The sequence below is a fragment of the Sorex araneus genome, chromosome 3, assembly GCF_027595985.1.
Source record: "Sorex araneus isolate mSorAra2 chromosome 3, mSorAra2.pri, whole genome shotgun sequence".
Classification (NCBI taxonomy): domain Eukaryota; kingdom Metazoa; phylum Chordata; class Mammalia; order Eulipotyphla; family Soricidae; genus Sorex; species Sorex araneus.
In genome coordinates this window covers 239,300,041-239,315,737 of record NC_073304.1, presented here as the reverse complement: position 1 = coordinate 239,315,737, position 15,697 = coordinate 239,300,041, and the positions used below count along the sequence as shown (strand labels likewise).

The 15,697-nt window shown below is 53.5% G+C and overlaps 2 protein-coding genes across 2 annotated transcripts in view; one reads left to right on the top strand and one right to left on the bottom strand.

Annotated features, from left to right (window-relative positions):
* The window catches only part of TBCD (tubulin folding cofactor D), a 99,554-nt gene that overhangs the window by 47,881 nt on the left and 35,976 nt on the right, over positions 1–15,697 (bottom strand). The gene's annotated exons all lie outside the window — the stretch shown is intronic.
* Positions 4,276–12,038, top strand: ZNF750 (zinc finger protein 750). The gene is made up of 3 exons (XM_004621066.2): positions 4,276–4,350; positions 9,026–10,529; positions 10,796–12,038. Exons 2-3 carry the CDS (start codon positions 9,130–9,132, stop codon positions 11,508–11,510), a joined length of 2,115 nt encoding a protein of 704 aa, XP_004621123.1. The 5' UTR covers positions 4,276–4,350; positions 9,026–9,129; the 3' UTR covers positions 11,511–12,038.

The window sequence follows — 15,697 nt, the reverse complement described above, 5'->3', positions numbered from 1 at the left end:
TGCCCTACCCACTCTAGTGACGTGCTGGATGCAGCCACCTGCTGAGGTCACAAGTAAGACCCCCGCGTCCCTAGGCAGCTGCCGCGTGACTGATGGGAGAGCAGTGGCTAGCTGTGTCCAAGCAGAGTCTGAAGCCACAGGACTGTATGGGCTCCAGAGAGCTGTGCACCCACCACATCCCCAAACACGCACATCAGTTCACAGCAGACTCAGCTCCAGAGAAAAGAACCAGAGGGTCCAGGAAGGTAAGCCATCAGCTCTCTCAGAGGACAGGCAGGGGAACTGCAAGGAAGGCAGCAGGGCGCACCTGCCACTGAAGCCTGTCAGCACCAGCACTTCAGGGAGTGCAAGGACAGTGGGAAGGGGTAAAGGCCCACACTGTGGGAAGCAGGTGTGAGGAGGGACTGGTCAGGGGAGATCCGGGGGCTGCCTGCAAGCTACAGGGAAGCAAGGCACAAACACCAGAGGCCCTTCCAACACACTGCCGTTGTCTAAAAGCACCGGTGCAGACAAGAACTGCCTCACATCCTTGAACACAGCACCCCAAAAGCAGTAGGGAAGGAGCTGGAGCCAAAGGGGCAGCCAAGAAGTAGAGCCCGGGCCAGCACCAGTGGCACAGCAGCCGAGCCCCAGCAGATGGAGGCAGGGGCCTGAGGAACATGGCAGGAGAGATGCCTCCACAGACAGCGCCCACACCCAGGCCACGCAAGAGAGGCCATAGCCAGAGGCTAAGCCCTGGGCAGAAGCGCTCAGAACCCAGTGGAGAAATACAACAGCAGGGACACTTGACAGGGAAAGTAACAAGAGTGAGACCAAGAGGACATGGGGAAGAGTCCATGGGTGGGACCTGCAGGTGCTCCTGCCAGGAGACTCTGGGCAGAGTGGGAAGGTGCCAAGGGGAGTGGGAGCCCTCTACACAAAGCCACATCTCCCTCACCAGTCCATGCCTATGGCAGGCTAGGGTGGGGCAGCGCCACCCACCCCATCAGGGCCCACAGACAATGGCTGCTCCTGGCAGTTCCATGAAGAGGCACAGAAGTTCACTATCTGCTTTCCCAATTCATCTGTTTTTCCATCGAAAACTTCCTATTAAAATGTGGGGCTGAGACAGGTCTGACTTTGGAGAGGGGGAAACTCCAAACAATAATAGTGAGTTTTTTGTTGAAATATTGAATGTAATCAAAGTAAAGAGAAAGTAAAGTGAAATTTATCAGCTACACAGGCGGGGTGGGGGGGAGGTATACTGTGGTTCTTGGTAGTAAAATATGTGCACCATGGGTGTTCGAGCATTGTATAACTGAGACTTAAGCCTGAACAGGGTGATTCAATTAAAAAAAAAAAATGTGGGGCACAGAAGGGAGGGCGCTTGCCTTGCACGCAGCTGATCCGAGTTTGATCCCTAGCACCACATATAGTCCCCCAAGCACACCAGAGCCAGGTGTGGCCCCAAATAAGAGACCGCACAAGTGGTGGAGCACATGCCTGGTACATGCTGACCCTGAGTTCAATCCCTAGCACCATATGGCCCCTAAGCAGGGAGCATCAGGTCCACACTGCCACACTGAACATCCCAAAGAGCCCCACTAGAGGTGGTCCCTATTAGGGAAAAAAAAAATGCTGCCAGAGGTGAAGAGATGCCTGACAACGGGCTATGCAGGCAGGAGGCCCAGCTCCATCCCCTGCACATGTCCTGAGTGCAGCAGAGTCAAGAGAAGCTCCCAGGCACCACTAGGACTGGCCCAAAGACAGAAGAGGGAGAGGAGGGAGGAAAAGCGAAGGGAGGGGAGGGAGGTGAAGGGAGGGGGAGGGGAATAGAAGGCGAGGGGAGTAGCACTCAGCAGAAGGGGTGCCTGCCCAAAGAACAGGAATCACTAGCCTGTGGCCAACCAAGGGCTGCACAAATAGTAACACATCACAACCACCACAAACAGTCCCATACAGTCCCATACACCACACATACTGTCAGACGCACAGACAGACACACACATACACACAGACCCCCACGCACACGACCAGAAACATACACACCCCACACATCCCCAGAAACATACTTTCAGACACATATACCCAGACACATACACCACACAGACACACATACCCACACCACACTCCCACAGACATACACATACTACATTCCCACACATATACACCCCCACACACACACACCACACCCCCACATACACACATATTCGACCCACACACACCCCGGCATACACTCTCACAGACACTTCCCCTATAAACACACACCAGACACACAAACACCATACACCCCCACAGACACATACCACACACACTCACCCACACACCCCAGATAGACATACACCACACCACACACCCACTAGACAGATACACATATATCATACAACCCCAAACACAACACACACACACAGACACACTCCCACACTCACAGAGACACACACTAAACAGATATACCAGACAACCCTACAGACACATACACACACACCTTCCACAAGACATACAGACATAAAACACATGCATACCAGAAACACACTAGAAACAAAGACATACACCAGACACATATATACAAGCAGACACACACTACACACCACACACACCCAGACACACTAGACAGATACACACAGCACACAACCCTAAATACACCACACCCACCCACAGACACACACTCTCACAGCATCCCCCACAGACACAAACCAGACAGATACACACACACCTCACCCACAGACACACACACACCCAAGACTCACACCACACTCTCCAGACACACAGTCACACACACCCAGATATACAGAGGTACATACACACCCCTACACACCCCAGACATACACACCCCTACACCTCCTACAGATATCAAGAAACCACACAGAAACACATGCCACAAACAGAGAAAGACACACACAGGAGCTGTGTGAACATGTGGCTTGCTCAGTCAACGCAGCAGCAGAAGCAGCACTGCGATAAACTTTGCCTTTCTGCAAGCTGGAAGTGGTTCCTGTGCCAAGACCCTCCACTCCTGCAGAACCTTTGGAGTGGAAAGGAGGAGGAGAATTGGCCCCTCCTGGACCTAGGCTGGAGACCCCAGGCCAGTCCATTGTAGCAGAACACCGCAGAGCCAGGCCACACCCACAGAATGGCTGGTGCAATCTGGAGCGGCAACAAGTATGAGAACAGCAGGGAGCTCTGGCTTGATGACAGGGAACTCTGCTATTTTCACTCCTGACATCCTATGAATGCCTAAACTGGAAAGTGGACAATAGTTAAACACCCTTTTTTGTTGTTGTTGTTTTTCTGTTTCTGGGCCACACCTGGTAGGGCTCAGGGAACCCAATGAGGTGCTGGGGATCAAGCCTGGGCAAAACGCCTCACCCCTGTGCTCTCTCTCTGGCCTAAACATAAATTTTCTAAAACACATATATATATATATATATATATATATACACACACACACACACACACACACATACATACATATACACACACATAAACATATAAATGAAAGCTACAGTAAAGCAGTAAAAAAGCAGGTAAAATTTAAAGCCTTAAATTTAAAATCTTTTAAAACACTAAACAGTGCCTGGCCTGGCAAGCCCACAGTGCTAGACCAGGTGTGTCCTATGCCAGAAGCCTGGCCCCACGGCACCACTTCCTCCCCATCCCCATAGCCCTGTGGTTCCAGTCTCACTACCAGCGAAACAGCAGGCAGTGCCAGTGGGGAGGGGCAGACCCACTGACAGATACAACACCCAGTTCCTCTACAGAGGGGTGCAGGGCCAGAGCCCACTTCCCACGGCAGGAGGCCCGGCAGCACCATCCCAGGACGTGCTACGGCAGGTCCCTGCTCGGGATGGCTGAGGCCGCCTCCCGCCCTCCTCTCTCTCTATTCGGACAAAGATCTCATGGAGGGTGCAGGGAGCAGGGAGGGAGGCAGCCAGGACACGGGCTGGCATACCCCAGCCCCAGTCTCTACAGCAGCAGCACACATGTCCTTCTTACCAGGATACTCTCCCACCCCCACCCCGCTGAGCTCCTCAGCCAGTGGAACACAGCCCCACCTCTCCATCCCACCAACCTCCCTGGGGGCAGCCCTTAGGTAGATGCCCCCCCCAAGGGAGCTGGCCCTGGGGGTGCAGAGCTACTGCAGCCAAGGTGGGTGCAAACTCATGAATCGTAGCTGCGGGCTGGAGGAATATCAGGTGCATCTCTACGCCCTGAGGGCTTGACTCCTCCACTTAAATCCCTCCCACTGGGAGAGCCGGCTCCAGTTTCAGCAGCCAGCCCAGCGTGAGAACAGTCCTGCCAGCTGCTCAGAGCTCCTCAGCCGGCACCTGCCTACCAGCCCGCACCACCGAGACCCCGCGCCCGCCTGGCCTGGTAAGTCCTGCCTTCCTTCTCCAGTTCGGCTTTGCTTACCAAAGAGCTGTCAGTGTTGTGTGAAAGGCCTGGCCCGGGCAGTCCCGGCCAGCCAGGGCCCTGCTCAGGCAGCAGCAGGTGCATCGGGGAGAGAGCGGGATTACAACACTCAGGGATCTCAAGCTTCATGCTAGCAGTGCCGACAGGTCAGCTTGGAAAGAGGCTCTGCCACAAAATCCTTAATATTTAAACCAAAATGTAGGCTGCTATGAGTGTTTATGTTCCTTACCTTAAAAGTAAACTGCAATGAATTTCAACAGAAAAGCACCAAAGACCATACATATACATATGTGTATGTGTGACTGAAACTCGTTTCTTAAATTTTAACAGCTTTTAAAGTTAAAAATTAGTACTACTTTGACATTATTTTATCCCCTGCCCAAAAATAACAAAGAGGACTCTACATAATACAAAAAAGGTTGTGTGTGTGTGTGTAAACTTCCCTTAGTGTCTGTATGAGAACAATGACTGAACAAAATTAGTAGCCAAATTTGACCAAGTCAGACTTAATCTGAACAAGCCCTCACACTATCTGAATTTTCACTCTGCTTTCACCAAGTGCTCCCACAGTTTGAAGCTGGATTTTAGTACCAGGAAGGCAGGCATGCTAATGGCTTCTGGGACGGGCAGCAAAGTATCACTACTGTGCGCTCAGCCAGCAGCTTCTCAGTGCTGGGATCTGCCTGAAGCAGGAGACACAGCATGTCTCCTGTCTTTCCAGAACACTGTCCTTCTCTAGGGTACGGCTTCCTCAAGTTCAGCCTTCATTTTAAAGAACCGAAAGTCTAGGAGGGAGGGGCGGCTAATCACTGGAAAAGCTCAATTGGAGTAAAACTCACAAATCTCGTTCTTGCGACACCCCAGTGGGTAGGCGACAATGGCGTGTCCTCAAGTTATGCAAGAACGCCACATCACAATATTGTAATTATAGCATGCCCTTCAGAACGCTCTGAGCGGCCTGCCAGGCGGACTGCCACCCGGACAAGGATGACAGAACTGCCCGGTCCCGCGCCCTGCGCATGGTAGGCACTCACCCAGCCTGTCAGGGCGACGGCCCACAGACTGAAGCTGTAATTACCTCTATTGTGTCCTACCAAGTCCAGAAAAAAACTCTCATCTATTTCTCGGAGTTCAGACTCCCTAGAAACTTTCGAAGCACGCCAGTCTCTCCCAGCACTATGTGCGCTGACCCGAAGGCCCCTGCACTCAGGAAATACCAGGAGACAGTGCACTGCAACCAGGGCCAAAGACCAAGCAAACAAACCCTCCCGCCGGCCGAAACCACAGCTGGTTCAAAGCGCTGTGTGGGCAGCTTGCGGCCAGGAGGCAGGCAAGCCAGCAGCCTAGCAGCCCCAAACACAGGTTGCCCCACCTGTCAGACCACACTGCCCAGCCTGCCACAGCCCCTGGGCACTGCTGGGGAAGCTGACAAACTGATGGGACAGGGCTGGAGGGGACTGTGGGGAGGCCCGATGAACAGGGCAGGAGGGGACTGTGGGGAGACCCTCTGAAGCAGGGGGCTAGGTGGGGCAGGAGGGGACTGTGGGGAGACCCTCTGAAGCAGGGGGCTGGGTGGGGCAGGAGGGGACTGTGGGGAGACCCTCTGAGGCAGGGGGCTGGACAGGGCAGGAGGGAACTGTGGGGAGAGAGACCCTCTGAGGCAGGGGGCTGGACAGGGCAGGAGGGGACTATGGGGAGACCCTCTGAGGCAGGGGGTTGGACAGGGCAGGAGGGGACTATGGGGAGACCCTCTGAGGCAGGGGGCTGTACAGGACTGAAGGGGACTGTGGGGAGACCTTCTGAGGCAGGGTGCTGGACAGGGCTAGAGGGAACTCTGGGGAGGTCCACTGAGGCAGGGTGGTGGTGGCAAGCTTGTAGCTGAACTATAGCCCTGCAGGGCAAGTCAGCCTCTGCAGCCCTGAAGCTAGGCCCAGAAAGCCGGTGCCACCCCTTTCAGCCCGCCACCACAAACACAAGTCCAGATTCCCCCCTCTAACCCCCAATTGTGGTACACTCAGCTATATGGCAACAAGCCTTCTACCACACACACCATCAGCTGCTGCCAGGGGCAGCTGGATCTAAAGGAACTGGCATGTCCCCACAGACAGGGACCGGCCCTACCCGCGAAGGGGCTGTGTCCTCGGGAGTTTACAGAAGCCTCAATCTTACCCCACTGATTTCCCCACCATGATCACATTTACAACGGAGGGATGAGGCCCGTCTCCGTGGGCCGAGCAGCAGCTCTAACGAGCTGTTGTGCAAGCCTGCAAGGTCAGTTCACCTGTCGAAGGTGTGGCACCTGCCGCCCCGCCGTGCACCCCACAGCACTCTCACCTCCTGGGAAGCCACCCTAGACTCTGCCCCTGTCAGACCAGGGCTCGAGGCAGCACGGCTGGTCCCTGTTCTTTGGGAATGATATGGGAACTAATCTGGGTCCTCTGGGTCACGGATGGGCACTTAAACACAACCCCAGACTCAAGCAAGCCTTCGATGGGGCCTAGAAAGATGCGGCAGCCAGAATTTGGCTCTGCTCCTATGTGCACAGGACGTTCACAAGTGAAACTTTGTGGTAGACATAAACGAGCAGGGAAGCTTTAAGATACTTACTGTAGAGCTGGTTCTTTATTGAAATCTCAAAAATACCCTATTTGGACAGATAGCTAATGAAACTCACCTCACCATATTTTTTGCCAGCGATGTGGCTTTAGCTTCCCACTCAGAGCTATTTTATTTTTGTCAAAAAGGCCGGCAATGCTGAACACTGTCCCCCCTCGCCCCCTAAAGCCTCAGTGCCGGTTACAGCTCTTAGAGCCGGGGTGCTGGGCACACACTGGGGCAGCGTTTTGCAACTGTCATCATTTTGCTGGGACGCATGCAGCTGGTGATGAAATCATCAGTTTTCAGATCTTTGCCGTGACAGATCCTATACAATCATGGGAACCTGGCTCACACCGGTTCTCACGCCTTCGGAATCGGAGCACAATGCTGCATGCCCATACAGGCCCGAGCTGACTTATCTCTCTGGCTGAGGCTCTGGCTAGAATTGCTTCCTGGAGGAGGCTAGGAACCTGGGCTTTCAGAGCCCTGGGAGGCTCGGCTGCCCATGGGATGGACTAACCTCTTCAGGAATCATTTCAGTTTTTCCTTTACCAAAAGAGAAGTACAAAGCCGTACCTACATGTGTGATGTGTGTGGCTAGGACCCCAACTTCTGTGCAGCCCCCTGCCACTGTGTGCATGGGGAGGGAAAAGGGGACCCAGCACCATCAAGACACCTCAAAAACCTCCCATCACTCTACAAATGCCTCAGCCCAGAGGTGGATTCCCTAACCTGCATCTAAAACACCGAGCAGTTAGGGCCCAAGACAGCATCACAGGTAGAGTGCTTGTCTTGCATCTGAGTTCAATCCCCAGCACTCCATATGGTCAGGGGTGATCACTGAGTGCAGAACCAGGAGTGAGCCCTGAGCACTGCAAGGTGAGGCCAAAAAAAAAACAAAAAACAAAAAGCACCAGCAGTCTTGTACAGACACACCCTAAGTGAATAGACGTGAACAGTCTCAGGTGGAGCAGGGGAGTCTGTAGTCTTAAAAACCAAGAGGGGCCAGCACCCCAAGGAGAAAGCCACATGATGTCCTCAGAATTTAAGGTTTGTCTGTGAGAAGAGACAGCCCTAACACCCTTGTTTGAGAACTACCATGGGTCACTCCTGTGTGTGCTCACCCCACCCAAGGGGGAGCAAAGCTTAGAGAAATCCAACTTCCCATTTTTTTTTTCTTTTTGGGTCACACCCGGCGATGCACAGGGGTTACTCCTGGTTCTACACTCAGGAATTACTCCTGGCGGTGCTCAGGGGTATATATGGGATGCTGGGATTCGAACCCAGGTTGGCCGCGTGCAAGGCAAATGCCCTACCAGCAGTGCTATCGCTCCAGCCCCCAACTTCCTTTTTTGAGGGAGTGGAGAGACCCGAGAGGGAGGGGAGGCAGAGGCTGACACTGTCGGACTGTCGCCTGCCCCAGCCCTGCGGAAGCCTTCCTCTGTGCTACAGGCCTGGCTCTCCAGTCTCCCCGGGATTATGCAATGCAAAGCTCAGACTGTGCCACTCAGTAGCCCAGCTGTGGCCACTACTCTCTCCTGTCCCTGAGGTGGTGGTGGGCACTCAGCTCCCTGCCCACCGACCACCCGCAGAGCCACACCACAACCAGGAGCAGACACAGATTCTCAACAGCCACACAAGTGACAGAGTGGAAACTGTCTGCTGTTCCTCACTCCCAAACACCCTCACACAGAACACACCTATGAGGTGCCTAGACAGACAAAGGCCACAGGGGCCTAAGTAATCACATGTGGACACTCACCTGCTCCAGTTGATGAGGTCAGCCCTGTGCACAGAAACACTCCCTAGTGCAGGTCCCAACCGTCCATAAGCTCTGTGGCTTCTACCACAGGCTGTAGATAAGACTCCCCCAATCCCAGAGCCACAGGTCCCTGCAACTAAGAGGCGTTCCACATCCAGCTGTCTAGGGGCAGGACAGGGGCGAGGAGGTCAGGGAGGCGCATCAGGAGGCGGGGGAGGGGCTGTGGAGGACCAAGTCCCTCTCCTGGTGGCAACTAAGCTCTGTCCCCCATCGCAGCTCCAGCTTCCTGCAGACGCTCTGCCCGCGAGGAGCACACCAGGACAGCACCTGATCAGGACGGTGGAGGAGGGCGAGTGGCAGCGCCCCATTACGCCACGAGCATGAGTCTCCTCAAAGAGCGGAAGCCTAAGAAGCCACACTACATCCCACGGCCCCCCGGGAAGCCCTTCAAGTACAAGTGCTTCCAGTGTCCCTTCACCTGCAATGAGAAGTCACATCTCTTCAACCACATGAAGTACGGCCTCTGCAAGAACTCCATCACTCTGGTGTCCGAGCAGGACCGCAGCCCCAAGTGCCCCAAGGCAGGCTCCCTGGACCCCAAGCAAACCCACCTCACCGAACCCACGGCCAAGGCCACACCCCCCAAGCCCCTGCACCACAGCCTGCCACCCTTTGAGCCCAGGCTTCATGGCCTGACCCCAGACGACACCAAGGAGAACCTGGAGCTGCGTGTACGGGGACCCCACAAGGGCCCCGGACCCAAGTCTGCCACCCACAGGGAGGCAGCACCCCAGAGCCCCGCCCCTGATGCTGCTGTGAACGCCTCACCCCTCCTGGACGGCACAGCACGTCCCTCTGCCTTTGTGCCCGTGGGAGAGCACAGGCTCAAGGGGCCTGAGCGCACCGAGGCCCCCGAGACACCGGCCCTCCCCAGCCCCCCTGCCAAGACCTCCCCCTTCCACACCAAGTCGGCCTTCCACGCGCCTGGCTACCCCTGGAAGGCGGGTGCGCCCTTCCTGCCCCCTGACTTCCCGCACAAAGTGCCTTCGACCAAGGGGCTCGGCGCCATGCCTCCGTTCCTGCACCCTACCATCCCCGAGTATCCGCCACACTTCTACACAGAGCATGGCCTGGCCACCATCTATTCACCCTACCTGCTCGCAGGGAGCGCACCCGAGTGCGAAAGCCCCCTGCTGCCTGTCTACGGGGCGCAAGACCACAGACACCTCCTGACCCCACCAGGGCCACTGCCCTCCGCATACGACCACTACCGGCTCCTCCAGCAGTACCACTCCAGCCTGTCACTCCCATATGGCTTCTACAGGCCCGAGCCAGCTCTGTCCTACGGTCTCCGGTTGCCACCACTCCCTGGGGTGGCCCGAGACCCAGGCCCACACCTTCTGGAGGAGGCTGCCCTGCTCTACCCAGCCTCCAGTCCGCCCAAGCTCCATGCCTCCAACTCCCACAAAAAAAACACAGAGTTCGAGAAAGAAAGTCCAACTCCTGAGGCCAAAGAATCTTCTAAGGAGGGGCAAAGAGACACAGAAGGGGCCAAGATGAGCCCCCGCGCAGGCAGCGCAGCCACGGGTTCCCCAGGAAGGCCCAGCCCCACCAACTTCACACAGACAGGCCAGCCAGGTGCCTCGGACCACAGCCCCCCCAGCGCCCCGGGAAGGTCCCACCTGCCTGAGGAGAGCCCTACAACCTCCCGGCCCATCAGGCACAGCCCCAGCCTGCCACACCCCCAAGCTCTGGACAATGCAGCTGACTCCCCACACAGGTAAGGAAGGTCCTTTCGGGGAGAGAGAATAGCGGGAAGGGAGCTTACCTCATACCCAGCCAACCAGGGTTCCACTCCTGGCACCCCATTTGGTACCCCAAGCCCCACCACTGATTCCTGAGCGCAGAACCAGAAGTTAGCCCTGAGCATCACCAGGTGCTAAACAAAAACAAACAAACAAAATAATCTTTCATTTCAAACCTCCATGCAAAGCTGGTCCCAGCAGGGTCTGTCACTCACGCTGCCTCTCTCTCTGTCTCCTCTAGCCTCAACGGTACACCAGAGGACCCTTGGACGCAGTCAGGAAGGCACACTCCAGACATGGAGCCCGCCCCATCCAGCCCCGAGGAAAGCTCCGGGATCGCCCCACTGAACCTATGCAAGAGAGCAGAGCAGAGCCCCCCTTCCGCACATGGCCACAGCTGCAGCAGCCTCCGCGAGCCACAGGACGTGCCTCTCAACCTGTCAGTGAGGGATGCCTGCAACACTCGCACCCTGCGGCCGCCCTTCCACAGTCCCCGATCAGAAACAGAACCTGCTGCTGCTGCTGCTGCTGCTGCTGCTGCTCCAGAGACAGAAATAGAAGGTTCTGAAGATGGGCAGGAATATACCGAGAGTAGTCCTACCAGTGCTGACACAGACACAGTTCCCTCTGTCACCCCCAATGGAAAGGCCAGGGACACCCCTGCAGTTGACAGCAGCGAAGAGCAAAAGCAGACGGCTGCTGTGGCCCTCTGCCAGCTGGCGGCCTACAGCCCTGGGAACGTGCGGCCAGGCGAGGGTGAGCCCACAGCCCGCGATGAGGGCCCCCAGAGCATCAGCCCCAAGGAAAGCCAGGAGGCTCCAGCTGACCTCAGACCCAAAGGACAAAAGAGGACAAGTCCAAGGGAAGCAGGAAAGTCCCAGCAAGGAAGCAAGAAGCCAAAGCCAACCAGCACAACCCGCGTGTTCACACTGAGGAAAAGAACGCGACTGTCCTAGGGTGCCTCACAGCTCCCAGCGGCAAAACCAGACACCAGCTCGAGCTCCCGCTGGTCTCTACAATGCAGTTTCCTTGCTCATCTCAGAAAACAGCTTTAGCTTGCTGTTTCTGTAAATAGCAAGCCTATATACCCAGAGGTGCTTCCCACCTGGGTCCAAACAATAACTGAATGCCTCACACTCCAAGCACTGGCTTTTATTTTTGTAAACTGTCAAGCAAGATGTGCAGGACTCAATGATAATGTTCAGGTGTCAGCCATCTTACAGCACACCTACAAATCCTTTCTTATAAATAGCTTAGCACTCTAAGTTCCAACCTCTCTCTTATTTCAATCCAGCTGTGTGTTCTGACATCACAATATGTGAAATAAAGGCAGGAAAAGACATTTTCAGGACGAGCATTAGAATGCTGTAAAAATTTTGTGATATTATGACTGAATAATACACAAACATCAAGAGGCTATTTATACATATAATTTATTTCCGTTAGGGAAAGGGTTATTACTGGTGAAGGAATTATCAACATGTTTTCTTTATAATGTTACAGTGAATTTCCTGACTCACCCAGCCTCATTTTCCACTTCCTAAAATGATGTAATATATTGCTAATTTTCCAATAAACTTCTAGGTGAACCTTAAAGATATGTAAAATGCAAATAAATACCGTGTTATACTTACTCTACATATGCTATATATATACTATATAAGCCTCCCAGAGAGCTACTGTGAGTATCCCGCCCGCACGGCAGAGCCTGGCAAACTCCCCGTGGCGTATTCGATATGCCAAAAACAGTAACAATAACAGGTATTCCCCTGACCCTGAAAGAAGCCTCCAATCATTGGGAAAGACAAATAAGGAGAGGCTGCTAAAATCTCAGGGCTGGGACGAATGGAGACGTTACTGGCGCCCACTTGAGTAAATCAATGAACAACGGGATGACAGTGATACAGTAGGGTATTTTGCTAACTGGATGAAAAGGTTTAGTACTGAGGCAACCTTAACTAATGTGAGTATGCATGTGGGTGTGCAAGTGTGTTTGAATGTGAATGCACAGTATATGAACACACAGGTGAGGACACACGTACACATATGCCAGCGTGAGTACATGTGTGTGTACACGAGGATACATGTATACATGCAGATGGTGTGTGCATGTGAATGTACGTGAATGCATGAGTGCACAGTAAATGAATACACATGTATGCATATGCCAGTGTGAGTGCACGTGTATATGCATGAGAACACCTGTGTGTGGGTGCACATCAGATACATGTGCGGCAAGGCACATGTCTATGCACACAGGTGAGTGTGTATGATGCAAGTGCAGTCGCGTGCACAAGCACTGAGAGTGGACTATGTAATGCACAAAGCTGGAACAGTGCTCTGAGTGACTTACCTCTTGTTGGGGTGGAAGAGCTTGTTCCCAGAGCCCATACAGACACTGCAGGTATCCCGTCCCTGCTCATGGCTCTCCCACAGCTGCCTTTTCTCCCACTTGCCAACAAGGAAGGCATCATCCCTCCAACCCCACCTAGGGTGTCTGCCATGGGCCACCACCCAGGACTGAGGACAGGCTGCAGGAGCCAGTAAGAAGGGCCCTACAGGCAGAAGTTGCTCACTCCTCACTGGCATACCCCACACAAGCTCTGTGAAGATAACCAGAGTTCAAGGAACACCTCTGTAGCTCCATCTGACTTGGGCCTAAGCAGAGTTTTTCAGTATGTAGGGGACAAAAATCAAATTTTAAGGAGAATAAAAATTCAGGTTTGGCAGACCTTGCATTGGTGAGGTATGTGCACTGCTCTCCATGTGGCTGGTACAAGTCCTACTGTGAATCACCGATTTCAGGCAGAATGTTACTTTCTATCCTTCTGATCCGAGACTTGAACTCTCAACCTAGAGAAGCTTAAATACGTCAAGCCTGTGGCGCATATGCTGCCTGAGCCCATGTGCTGCTTGTGAGCATATGTGTCGCCCGAGCACATGTGTCACCCGCATCTCCCCTCATGCTTTCATACTTTTGTGTCTAAAGCTCAGTAATGTGTAGGGGCTTCTTCCACCCTCGGAGAAGCCCGCATTCTCTCTTGAGCGCATTATTCTTACTATTCTCTCTCCCACTTATCCCTTCCTCCCTCCCTCAGAAACCTCTGAATAAAATCTATTTACTTGGGGCTGGAGCGATAGCACAGTGAGTAGGGCGTTTGCCTTGCACGCAGCCGACCCAGGTTCGATTCCCAGCATCCCATATGGTCCCCTGAGCACTGCCAGGACTAAGTCCTGAGTGCAGAGCCAGGAGTAACCCCTGCGCATCGCCAGGTGTGACCCAAAAAGAAAAAAAATTAATTAAATAAAATCTATTTACTTAAAAAAAATAATACCTCAAGTCTGTGAGATATGGATTTTCAGTCACAGACATGCTCTTGTCTGTGACAAGACAAGCATCACACTCAGAAAATACCTCAGACATGGTCAAGATGAACTTCCTGTTCATCGTGAAGGAATTCCTAACTGAGGTTGGGAGGTCTGAAGTTAGAGTGCCTGGATTACTGGACAGATCAAAGGAGAGACGCATCTTTCATTTTAGAATGACAGGATTCAGGAAGGCAAGTATCATTCTGCCACCAGGTTCAATGTGTATAATACCACCGATTCCAAGTCATGAAAGGGAAACACAGCTGGTCCGTCTTTAAGGAGTACATGAGATTGCTATTACCAATGACCCTAAAAGCACCAAGGGTGCCACAGAGCACCTGCAGAACCCAATCTAAGGTGTAAGCCCACATATCACTGACCAATTGGACATGGGTTGGGGGGCAAGAGTAATAGTACAGTGGATGGGGTGTTTGCCTTGCATGTGGCAAATGTGGGTTGGATCCCCATCCTATATGGTCCCCCAGCACCACCAGGAGAAATTCCTGAGTGCAGAGCCAGGAGTAACACCTGAGCATCACCAGGTGTGAGCCAAAAAGCTCCCCACCAAAAGAAAAAAGAAAAAAAAAAAAAACTGGACATGGATTGGATGAGACCCAGGGCAGTGCAGCTGGCTCTGCAGTTTCTATAAGCTTACAAGCTTGAAGTACGGTGACCTCTACTTTCCTGTCAGGTCCAGCAGCCAGGAGCACACAGCAGAGCCTACATTCAGGACTCTGCCAGAACCCCACAACCCACAGATAAGCTCGGGTCTTGCCTGACCAACTGAACACAGAAGGAGAATCAGAGGCCCCAAGTCTCAGAACACTGCCTTAGAGTTTCCCAAGGCATCAGACATCATCCAAACGACAAATCAAAGAAGCAGGGAACCCAGCCCTCCTGTATCAGAATACTTCAGGAGGCAGCCTGTCCCTACTGCTCCAGAGGGCAAGCAGCCGGCAGGGCAGGGCAAAAGGAATGCCTAGGGTCCAGAACAAGATCCATCTGACTGAGGATGTTCTCACACGTTCCACCAAAAAGTGCGGATGACCAGCAGCTCCACTCCTTGGTCTACCCAAAGGCAAGAACACACCAATTTCAACACGGCCCTGCCTCTGCCCTTGCCCCCAGCCACAAAGCACCAAGAGCACCTGCAGCAGCCCCCAGAGAGAGGATCTCTGAGCTGACTCTGATGCAAGGAGTCCCTCAGGTCTTGTTGAAGGCCTTCTGAGCAACCAGCCAGGCCCCCCCGAGCCAATCAGCTTCCTAACAAAGTCCCTACATGCTTCATCCTGCCTTGGTTCAGCTTCTTCTTAGCTGTAGTTTGAGTGCGAACCGTGGATGATGTCCCAGATCAGGCAGAGAGAGAGCTCCAGAAGGCTGAGATCTAACTAGAAATCTTTAGCCGTGACTAGGGTGATGCTCCAGGACACTGCTCCCAGTCTGCACTGGAAGGTCACTGCTATCTATCACTGCTGACACTGACACAACAGGATACAGGCTCTAACAACCAATCTGCAAGGAACCCAGGCCTTGCAGAAGTCCCTGAATCAGGGAGAGCAACACCCCCAGGAGGGTGGAACCTAATTTCCAGAGTTACCACACTGGGCTAGTCAAAATGTTAAGACTTCAGCCAAAATATCTGGCCAGAGATGGTTCAAGAGAGCATACACTTTGCATAAGAGAGTTCCAGGTTTGATTCTGTCACCACACAGCTCCCAGCACCAACCCAAAACAGAAAAACTTATAAGGATGGGCAGAAGAGGGTACATGGGCA

Excerpts from the sequence above, each read along its gene's own strand:
- ZNF750 (XM_004621066.2), top strand. The coding sequence starts at position 9,130 with ATGAGTCTCCTCAAAGAGCGGAAGCCTAAGAAGCCACACTACATCCCA. Across the intron at positions 10,530-10,795 it reads GCAGCTGACTCCCCACACAG|CCTCAACGGTACACCAGAGG; the intron begins GTAAGGAAGGTC and ends TGTCTCCTCTAG.